Source organism: Neopelma chrysocephalum, unplaced genomic scaffold (assembly GCF_003984885.1).
Source record: "Neopelma chrysocephalum unplaced genomic scaffold, ASM398488v2 Primary Assembly neopelma1_60, whole genome shotgun sequence".
NCBI classification, from domain to species: domain Eukaryota; kingdom Metazoa; phylum Chordata; class Aves; order Passeriformes; family Pipridae; genus Neopelma; species Neopelma chrysocephalum.
The window spans coordinates 14,065,860-14,077,345 of record NW_020897715.1 but is presented as its reverse complement, the minus strand read 5'-3'; the positions used below and the strand labels follow the sequence as shown (position 1 = coordinate 14,077,345).

The 11,486-nt window shown below is 46.0% G+C and overlaps 1 protein-coding gene across 2 annotated transcripts in view; it reads left to right on the top strand.

Moving 5' to 3' along the window:
- Positions 1–700: 700 nt before the first annotated feature.
- Positions 701–11,486, top strand: part of IGSF11 (immunoglobulin superfamily member 11) — a 102,436-nt gene continuing 91,650 nt past the window's right edge. Inside the window, exon 1 of one of the 2 annotated variants that reach the window (XM_027681467.1) lies at positions 701–1,254. In XM_027681467.1, the coding sequence (XP_027537268.1) occupies positions 1,182–1,254 (73 nt within the window). In that variant the 5' untranslated portion in view covers positions 701–1,181. Of the gene's footprint in view, positions 1,255–10,664; positions 10,803–11,486 lie in introns of those variants that run through there. The other variant, XM_027681468.1, reaches the window with a different exon arrangement.

Below are 11,486 nucleotides of genomic sequence, written 5' to 3'. Positions count from 1 at the left end.
ACTGAGGAGGCAGAAATCTGAGCAGTGCTGAGCAATAGGGTACGCTGGGCATGGGGACGCTCCCAGAGACTGTGACTGGGAAGGGAGGTAGCGAGAAGCAGGATGCAAAGGCTGCATGGCTGTGCTTTGGTGGGGAGGAAACTTTGGGCAGGGAAATGAAGCAATTGGACATTTGGCAGAATTGTTAGAAGATTTTCCTAGTGAAATTGCTTATTTTCACAAAGCAAAACTACTGTGGTCAGACTTGGACAGGGAGATGGACATGTGTGAGGAGTCAGTCTGTGCTAGTTTTCTGCTTTGATCCTTTCCAAAGATGACCACCCTAAATTCATAAAGGACCCCTTTGCTCCCCCCCCCCCCCATACATACTTGATGTGTGCTGATTTTCAATTGATTAATTTCTCCATGTAGTCTTAAGGACTGCAATTACTTAAGCTTGTGACACAACTTGTTGGTGACTCTTGCGTTACACAGCATTGTGGTTCCCTAGCTCCAAGAGCTGCCTTGCTCCCTTCAGAGATACCTTGGTCGGATTCTTAGGAGTGCTGAATACTCGTGTTTCCCAGCCTCTCAAATGGCAGTTAGGGTGGCTCATACCTTTGCAGTGTTTATACTGTGCACTGCAGCAGTGACCGGTGCCATGCAGCCCATCCCAAATATTTTGCTGTGTGCTGCTGCTGTCGTCTTCAATGCAGCTGTAGGCAGGCTCTGGAGAGAAGAAGCCCCCACGCTGCCGCGATGATCCGGAGAAGCAGTGGGGGTGCAATCTCCAGCCCTGTGTTGGACCGCACCTCCTCACCCTGGCCCGTGTAGCATCCCTACGGATGCAGCGGCACCGGGTTGGCGAGGAAGGGAAAGAGGGGGGGGAACCCCCAGTTTGTGCGGAGAGAGGAGGAGGGTGGTGGGACGTGCCGCTGCGCGCCGGGACGGTGCCGTGCGGGGGGTGACAGCCGCAGCCCGGCGGCTTGCGGGGGCGGCTCGGGGCCGCCAGGCTGCGCTCTCGGTCCGGCCGCCGCGCCTGCCGCCCTCCCCGGGCGACCGGGGCTTGGGGCACGGCAGAGCCTCGCCGCGAGCGGGCGGTCCCGGGACGGCGGCGGCGGCGGCACCACCGGCGGCGGCACCTGCGGCGGCGGGGACAGGCAGGGCTCGGCGGCCCGTCCGCGCCCCTCGCCCGGCCCGGCATGACGCGGCGGCGCCCCGGCGGCGGCGGGAGGTGGGTGCCGGTAGCCCTGGCCGCGCTCCTGGCCCTGAGAGGTGAGTGCTGCTAGGGTGGAGCGGGGCGCGGTGCCCACGGACGGCGCATCGCCGGGCGGCCCTGGGGTCGCCTGCGCCGGTCCCGCGGCGATGCCCCGTCCGTGGGTAAGTTTTGATTGCGGTCCCGCCGGTGATGCTCGGGAATGCGGCGGCGGGCGAGTGCTTTTGCAGGCAGACGTGGGGAAGGAGCGCTGCTCCGCTCGGCTCCTTTTGCTGCCTCCGCTGCACCATTCTTCCTACTATTATTATATGTATACATATTTCATTTTTTTTTTACAGTGCTGTAAAACTTGCTTTAATCTGGGCTTCACGTTAGGCTCAGTTGCCTGGGCCTAGCCCCTTGGTAAGCTCACCTGGGTGGAAAACTCTGGTCTATCCCTCAGGCCCTGAGGCAGCAGGGAACTTTCTGCAGAGATGGTGACAGGCTGCTCGGAGCCCTCTGCGTCCCCCGAGGGTCCTCCCCTCTGCCTCCTCCTTCCAGGCGCACGGCACACTGCTTCAGCTCTAAGATACGTGCCTGCCCCTGGGAATGCGGAGACACACACATCACTTCATCACCTCCCGCCCCCAAAGCCCTTCCGAAATAAGGTGTGTACCCTGGTCCCTGTGTGGAGAGGAAACAAATTGCATGTGACAGATGCTACTCACATCACTTAGTGCATTGCCGAAGAGCACCAGGAGGTGCTGTGATAAGGGCAACAGAAGAAATTACAAAGTGCAAGATGTTCAGACTCATCTGTTGATCAGGCGGCAATGACTTATTTCAAGTAATGCCAAACTTTAGAGCAGGCCTGCTCGGTTATGGTTTACTGAGGTCTATAGGGCAATTTTCTACCGATTTATCCAGAGCTCCACTAAGTAGTTTTGCAGAGGTCTGCTCCGCAGTCTGTCTCCGCACAGCTTTGAGATGACTGAGCACTGCTGCTGGCCACCTTCACTACTGGGACACTGTGAGACTTTCTGCAAGGGATCCCTGAGACTGGGAGGACAGTAAGAAATTACGAGATCTCTCATGAGAAGACCAGAGATGTCTCAGCAAGGTCTGGATGAAACCTCCTCACAGTCTGGATCTGGGTGGAGTCTGCTGCTTGGGTAGCTGTGCCTAGCTGTTACTGCCCTGTGAGGCACAACAGGCTATTCCCCTCTACCCAGGACCTGATGAGAAACAAGTCTTGTGATGGATAAGATCAACTTTTCACAAATGCATCAGCTCCAAAAGCACCCTGCGTCCTGTCCTCAGAAAATGTTTGGGAGTCTGAGTCAGATGTATTAACTGGAAATTGCACCTGCTGACTTCAAAGATATAAATTATGGGGAAAAAAAATTATTAGCATTTAATTGAAAGAAATCATGTCAGCATTCATACTTCACACTATTTGTTCGCTTTTTGTCCTTTTCCCATTTTGGAAAGGGAATTCAATTACTTTCAGGTTCTCAGTGCTACAGTTTTTTTCTGCAGACATTGCAAACGTGTAAATGTCAAGAAAGTTTCTGTGCTTACTGGATTTAGAGGCTTGTAGGTGGTGAAGTGCTTCTGTTGATGTGGTATTGCTGCAAAAACATACAACGGTGATCAGATTTAAGGTTAAAATTAAAGGAGCATTTAATTATCCTTTTAAGCTAGAAGATTGACTCAATATCTAGTTTTCTTTTTTGGTTGAGGGCATATGGGAGCCATGACATTGGAGACAACTGGGTACAGAAACACACTTTTCCATTAAATATTTCTCTGCAATAGCGTAGTGCTTTTTCTTGCATTTTCCTTCAAGACCCGAATGAAACACCTGTGTCTCAAGCTTGGCTTTTTTCTTTTTGTCTTAGCAAAAAGTCTTCAGAAGTTGGTGGTAGATGAAAATAGCTGCGGTACACAGTTATTTCTGTGTTACGCAGTGTGGTCATATTTTCAGTGGTTCTTGAATTTGAATAGAAAACCCTGCTAAGGGATAAGGAACAGACATACACTCATGAAAGCTGAAATTAAATTGGGAGAGTTTTTTTCTAAACAACATTTGCAGAAGATTAGTAAGTGTTTCTGCTCTGGGTTGCCAAGTCTGGTTAAGAACAGTGATTTCTGGTTTTTGTGGTTTTGATTTTTTTTTTTTTTTTTGAGGTTTTAGTTTGGTTTAGAATATAAGAAGAAAAATGAGGGGGTCATATGCAAAGTGATACCTAAATGAAAGGCTTAAAAGTTAAAGAATCAGAACCTGTGAGAGTGTATAATCAGACAAAATACTTAATGCCAAACAAATGAAAGGTATTGGGGAAAAAAGGACCTTGAAGACCATTTCATAATTTTCACACTTTATACCTATGATAAAATACAGTCGGACTTTGTAGCGAAATTTCAATCAAGTATTATAGTCCTATTTTCTTATGTGGTTGTGCAATTTGTAGACTAGCAATGGTTCTTTGTAACTGGCACTAGATGTCTGCTTTTTCTGGGCCTGTTGTATCCATGGTTAATGGTCTGGGGCAGGGGCAGCATCTATGTTTTCTCTCTAAAGCATTATGAACTTAATAACTTTGGAGGAAATAATATTTTTTCAAGCTCCCTGGGGAAGTTCAGGGAAAGATAGGAGGGAATTCTGTTTAGAGCTTTGAAACCAAACCTGTGAGTGCTAATTAATCCTGCTATGTAGCCAGAAATAGCATACTGCAAATTATCAAATGTGGTAGAAATTACACATTGGGTACAGTTAGACTGCAGAACTGACTTTTTTTTTAACTGCATATGTTTGGATCCTGTGACATAGTATTGCAACAGGGGAGATTTCAGTGCGTTACAGTCCACCACAGCTGGATCTTGCAAGAGCAGGGTAGGGTGTGGGGACGAGGGTGCTTGGCAGCAGTGTATTAATGCAACAGCAAGTCCACAACTTTTCATGTGACTTTTCTAGTCTTCACCTGAAGTCACCCTCCTGTCGGTCTGGGATTCTCGCAGCTGGAAGCGTTTTGGCCTTGCAACACCCTTGTGCTAGCCCGCGTACCCTTTCCAGCCCTGCACTAGGTCCTCAGCCCTTAGCAAGAGAATACTGTGTCAGTCCTTCGCCCTTCCACGCTTATGCAGTTTTTTTGGAACAGATTGCCATTTGTGTCAAGCTGTGTGGTTTTGTGACGTGTAGATAAATCATTTTGCTCACGACCTGACCTTGGTCCCCAGCGGTAAACACAGATGCATTAACTACTTCTTGCATCTCTTAAGTGGGCATCATTCCTTTATTCTGGAAACCAATTCTTTATCTCTGTTTCTTCAGTATTGCCTAAACCACAATTTTCTTTTATAAGATTTCATTCTCAAGGGATCTCAAAGTGCCTCAAGAGCAGCTATATTTAGTTTCTCGGTACTAATACGGATATACAAAGTACGGTATAAACAACTCTTTAAGAAACTTAGGGATCCTTTTTTCCTGCCTTCATTGTGGAGTAGTGTTTTTATTCTTATATCAATAGTACAGATGGAGAAAGTGAGACCCAGAGAGACCTCGTGACCCACTGAAGGTCAGCGGATGCTGGTAGTAGTCTTGAGTGTCTTGGTGCAAACTGTAACCACAGGAGAATGCTTAAATTTATGCAGCAGGTTAAGCAATAATGTAATGGTCCACTTTAGGGATGTTCACTACTAAATTGTGGTGAGTCATCTATATTTAGTAGGATGCTACTATCATCGTGCTTTTTAAGTAAAGTGCTTTTAACACAGTTATTTCAAGGAGAAGTGCATGCACTGAAAATCTGTTCTTTGTAGTTTTCTCCTTGTGGAGCACTAATGCTGCCTTCCCTTTTGTAAATGTTCAGAGGGAAATTTGGCTCTTGGTTGTTTAACAAATAGTGGTGTAACAAAGACTGTTCCCTGGTTAATACTACCTTGTGTTTGCACAGTCATTTACGAACATTAACTAATAGAGAGTCTCCAAACTTACTTTGTGAGGGCAGTCAGTTTGATTAATAGCATGGAAAACTGATGTGTGCAGGGATGAACTGATTTTCTTGCTGTCAGGTAGGGCATCTGCCTAGCCTCTCCTTATAGAGAAGTCACAATTACAGGGCTTCTAGTCATATGCCTCCCTGCTTTTTTCTCGCAAGTGTTTCATGTCTTGTGCACCAGGGAGAAAGCACAGCATTTTTAACTGTGCACAGGGAACTCTTGTGTCTTTTTTTTTTCTTACAAGTTTTCATCTTTTTGGTTTTGGAGGTCACTTGTGTCTTTTCTGGCTTCTGCCTTTTTTACACTGCTTGAGCTGGGCTGAGAACAAATGCTCTGTTTCATCCGGATTGAGGAATTTGGCTTCATTCTAAACGGAAATAGAAGTCAAATGCTTTGATGGTTTTAAAAGGAAATTTTTCGAGAGAAATTCCATCTTAGGACACTGATATTGTGTCTCTTTGTGGAATTGTATTATTACAATACAGGAAAGTACCCTAAGCAAAATGGTATTTTTATGTGAAAAGTCAAAACTTTTCATCCCAAAGATGCTTAAGTTGGATGTTTCTGTATTTTTTACTTTTTTCCCCCCTGTTCTTTCTTTTGAAACACAGTTATGATTTTACAAAACATTCAATGTTTGATAAGTTTTGGTTTTGTGGAAGTAACTGCAGTAAAAGCCTTAGTGGTTGCTACTTTTTATTTCTATGGGACGTTTACAAAGGACAGTGATAAAAACCAACTTGGAGCATTTGGTGGTAGTAGTGCACAGGCTCTGCCCATTATTTTAGCCATCTTGACACATGTATGCAAACATCATGTACATGTATGTGGCATTGCTGTTGTCCTTTCTGTATTCATTGTGCTGTAGAACATTGTCTGTACCAAAAGAGGCAATTTATGGCATATGAAGTAAGGAAAGTTTCTATTTAAAAAATACAGCCCATTTCTTAATCTTTGCTTCCCCTTCTGGAACAGTCACTGGAGAAGTCAGAATAGTACTAGCAGGTCAAGCTCAGTCTCTTATTATTATTGCATGTGCAGAGCCACAGGTCCTGGCAGCATAGCATACTTGTACATTGCATCTCTGCATGAAGTTAATTTCAAACGTAATTTTGGCATTAGACTGATCAGACTGCTTCCTTAGGGACAAAAACTTGTGCATTTATTTTCTCATACCCTCGTGAGCCAACCCAGCTATGAGACCATAAGCTTGTGTTTCACAAGCATGAGCAGGAGAAAGCCAGTGTTTGAAGTTCACTTAGTTATGTCTGGGGTTCGGTTTTATTTGGAATGCTGAAGCCAGGAGTGTCGTTTGTGGGGAGGTGAGGACACACTGTTTGCAATACGTGGTGCATTTCTGTAGCAGCCTGTCTAAGGAGTGCTGGGTCAGGTCAGACCACTGGTCTGTGGTGGCCAGAGCTGGATGCTTCAATGGGAGGTGCCAAAACCTCCAGAGAGAGCAATTGGTACCAAACATTTAGCAAAGAGGAGGCTGGTGTCGTGCCAGAGCCACAGGAATAGGCTGGAATAGTATGTATTGCTCAGGACTTCAATGTCTACACAAGCCAATTTTCTCTTAATTTCATGGCATGTCCACACTCTACTTCCTTGCCATAAAATAAATTAGGTCATATGTATTCCTTCTGTCAATATAAAGTGAATAAAATGTCCATCTCCCACCCTTTCCTCAGAGAAGCCCCTTCCACTTGCAAAGCAACAGACATAAAACTTCACGCCTTGCCAGGAGCCAGGTTGAGCTGGGCTAAACAAACCCCTTCTTGCAGCCTCTTCAGTTGGTGTTTGGAAGGGTTGGTGTGCAATCCCACTGGGCACCAACACTTCAGCCTCCCAAACAGAGTGGACTGCAGGCAGGCTGTACAGACTCGGCTCTTCCTCTGCCTGACATATTAACATATCTGCCAAGAGCAAGTGGGTTAGTACACCCTCTCTGCATGCTCACTGGGGAGCCTACTTCCTAATCCTCATTAATTAGAAGTTGGCTAATGCCTGGAAACATAAGGGTATAGTCCTGCTATGCTTTTTTCTTTCTATTTTTTCATTTTCAAAAAAATTTTCATTCTACCTGACATGTCTGTGGATATTCCCAGTATCCTTATAAATGCAGAGGCCTCCATGATTTCTGCTGTTTAGAATAAGCAGAAAAAGTAAAAACAGAAAAGGAAAATAATAATATTTTCCTTATGTCCAGTCATGTTTCCTGCTATTCAGTTATGTTGAACAACCTTTCATTTTTCTCTTGAAAAAACAAACAAACAAACAAAAATATAGAGAAGCACATGTTTCACATCTTCATTTCCATTTGATAATTTCTTTCTATGTAACTTGTCTCCAAATTTAATTGTCCAAGTTTTAACTGTGCTTGACCACTAAGGATTTTTGACGAGTGAATTTCTCTGCCTTCTGCATTTTCAAATTTGCCATCCATAAGTAACCACAGCAGTTCCAGCTGAGGGTGCACTGTCAGTGTTCATGGTGGCATTTGAATACTTCCAGCATCCTTTTCAGCCTCCGCCTTTATACATCCTAACAGCTTGCTTGCTTCTTTGACCACTGTTACATGTTGAACAGATGTTTTCATTTAGCTGTTCACAGTGATACCAAGATATTTTTCTCAAGTGATTACATTTGAATTAGAGCCCCATGGTATGTGAGTAGTTCAGATTATTCTCTCAAGTTCTTATTACTGTCCGCTTGGTAATGTTGAATTTCATCTTGCATTATGCTGCCCACTTGCTGAGCTTTGTCAGATCCCTTGAAAGTCTATCTCAATCTTCTTTTGTCTCAGCCAGCCCAAATCACTTTGCCAGCTTCCTGTCTCTCTTCCAGATATTAAGGAATAGATTAAACCACCCCAGAACTGGTATGAAACCTGGGCGTAATCCTTTGTAATCAGGGCCAGAGCAAGGACAGGGGGAGAGGGACTCCCATGCCTCTGAGCCTGGGCACTGAATGGTGGGGCGGCAGCTCTGGACTCAGTCTGACCTCGAGTGGCCTGAACCCCACTGAGTGTGAAGCAAGGGGGGGAGTTCCCACACCAGGCAAACATCAGACAGGTCTGTCACTGAACTGGCATCCTGCCCAGAACAATTTAGCAGGTGCACTTTGAAGTGGCAGAAAATTAATCACTTAGTCCTGTCCTTTTCCTTCCAAAATTCAAGTGGATTGAACGTCCACAAGTTCCCCTGAGCAGAGATGAAGCTGGTTTGTCTCCTGTTATGTACTTTTTGGGGCTTAGGGTATTGTTCTGGTTTAACCAAGCCCTGCTGCAATTTCCAGGCTACCCTATACCCTCTCTTAGGGAGAACATTGCTAACTTCAGGAACCACCTGACTTAGTAAGAGCTTGCTTGTCTTTGCTAGCAGTACAGCCACTTGAGGAATTTCATTCTCCCCCTGTTCAGCACTTCTGGACCTGTCCTTTGAATGTACTGAAATGATTGTTTTTTGACTTTTGCTCTCAGTCCTAGTTACCATTTTATGAAGCAGCTGCTTAGACTGAATCACTTCTTGTTCCTTTTGTTTGGCCATACAATGTGCTCTTGCTTCTCAGCAGTTTTTTGTTTAGGGGCACCTACTACCTTGTCAGTGTCGATGCTGAGATTGCTTCAACACACCATTGTACAGAGTGTAACAACTTTAATTTTGCTGCTTTTGGGGTTAGGTTGTTCTGACTGTTTCTACTTGTAATTGTTTTTTTCTAACATTGGAGAGGCACAGTGCAAAGTTCTGGTACCGTTTTTCTCACAGGGATGTTAAATTTGATTATGTAGCAGTCTCCGGTCCTTTGTGTCTTTGCCACAATTGCAGTTCCCGTTACTTAGTATCTTTGCATCAATTGCAGTGTTTTAGATTCTGAGTGCCCTGGGACAGGTTGTTCCAAGTCCTACCTACGCTCTTTAAGATGCTGCAGAATTGTAACCTGCTGTGACGCTCAGCTAATTCCTGAACATTTTGCTGAAGTCACTACTTTTTGTTTATTTTGACTTTGTTCCTTTGCTCTCACTTCACGTGGTGCAGTAGAGTTCCTTACCTGATCAGCAGGCCATTGATAAATCCAGGTTGCTTTAGTGAGATTTGGGGTTTAGTTAGCTTTTCTCCCTCTTCAGCCTTGGCTATCTAGATGGGATTTGTGTATCACCCATCTTGCAGGTTGATGTCTCTGCCTTTTTACCCACTCTGGATTTTCAGGAGGGTCATCAGTCTGTGATAAATTCTGCAGCTGTGGGCACACGGACTGCAAGACATGTTGGTTGGTTGGTATGGCTGTATAAAGTGGATGTTGCCTCATGTTGTAGGGAATGTCTCACTGCAGGCTTCAGCACCAAACCTGAAATGCTCCTTGGAGCCTTTTGCTCCAGCTTCACAACTGCCTGCTCTGACTTGTGTTCACATGTCAGCATTAGCTACACTCTATGAAATGTTTGGTTTAGAAATGATATCTCAGAAAGTACAGCCCTGTTTCTTGGCTAAAAAGTCCCTGGGTGCTCCTCAAGGGAGTGCTCTGAGTCCCTCCAGTTCTTGTGCATCACTAGTTCTGCTGCCTCTCACTGCCTGTGCCAGTGAATGGGGCCTGAAGCTCACCATGGCCCTTGGGAAAGGAGAGAGGGGTGCGTGGAAGACCCTGTTGTTTTAGTGAAGATGCTTGAGAAAAAGTGCCAGAGGGCTTCTGCAGGGCACTGCTTGGCTTGTGTGGCTTCTGGGCTGCTTCCATAGCTGAGTGTGTTTCACTGTTTGATGGGGTTTGATGTCTGGATGTCTCCATTGGTTGTGGAGCTGCTAGGATGCAAGCCTGCTTGGCTTTTGGGCTGTATGCTACAAGCTAGTGGCTCGGAGAGGTTGGGAGGATCTTGGCTACATGGCAGAGGGACAGAATAGCCTCTGTCTGTCTGCAAAATTATCATGTCCTTGGCTTGTCAAGGGCAGCTCTTCCTTTTGCCTCTGAAACAGCTGGTGTGCCCTGGGCCCTTATTACGGGACTCATCCGCAATCAGCGCCTCCCTCTTTTGCACTGAAAATGCCTTGGATACAGAGAGTAGGCTTGTGTTTCTAAGCTGCATGGAGTTGCAGCAAGGCTGCGTTTTGCTTGTTCTTTGGGGAATGCTGTTATATTAGTTAGCTCTACAGTAGCTTTTTTGCATAGTTTCATCTGTTCTTGCTGCTCTCATCCCTATTCCCAGTGGCTGCTTTGCTTTTTTTTTTCTTTTGTGAGACTGCATTTCAGCTGCCACATTGACAGCAGTTGTCTGTTTATCCACAGAATAGGTACAACGCAGGCAGGCTTCCCCCACCCTCTTAGTCCCCATCCTCCAGCCCTCCTGGACTACATTCCCCGTCCCCCACTGCTTCACCTTCACTGGGAGCTCCAGCCCTGAGCCAGAGGGCTCAGCTGGAGGGGACTGCTGCGGGTGAAGGGGGGGAGATGAGACATCCCACCACCACCGGCTTGTGTTGCATCCTAATTGCAAATAGCCCTTCCGGAGTCAGCAGTTTGTGGGAATAATTGACAGGAGGTGCCGGCGAGGTGCTGAGTCAGAGCGAGGTGTGCTTGCCAAGTCACTGCAGCAGAAGGAGTCCGCTCGCCTCGCGTGGAGGGAAGCCAATGGACGGTGGGTTTCCTAGCTGCCTTTTGGGCCTCTTTCTTTCTTTTCTCTGAGGCTGCAACTCAGCAACGATGATGCTATGCATGTAAGGGAGAAACCAGGGAGGCGGGGGAGCTCTTTATTTTTTGCTTTTTCCTTTTTGGTTTTTTTTGGCTGTGAGCGCTGGGGATTAGGAAATGTGGGCTCCATTCCCACCTGCTGCCACTGGGTCTCTGTGCTGCCATTTCTATGCTTCAAATAAGTAGAAGGGGTAGAAAACACATATTGGGGTTAGAGACTAGTGAGTGGCCCTAGTGAAAGATTGATCTCTCCTGAGAGAGGAAAAGCAGCATGTGACACCCTCAGCCAAGCAAGGGGGATAGCTATGCAAGCCAAAAAAACTGCAAAATAAAATGATTGAAAAGGTGGTTTGTCCTGTCCTTCCTGAGGGTTACTTCTGCTGCAGTGTCCTACCATTTGTTTAGGGGTTTGAAATTACTTGTTTGACATGCAGGAAGATGAGTGTTTGTCCTATATACATCTAGCACCTGATGGACCTCCAGGTCAGGCTTGTGAGAGCCCTGCCATTTATTCCTGACCTTCATGAGTATGGCTAGCATCAGTGTTTATACTACAGCTGAATCTGTCCCAGAGATCTGGATCCTTTCCTTGTTTCAGGGTGACTTCAGATGTCTTTGTCTTTTTCCCCTC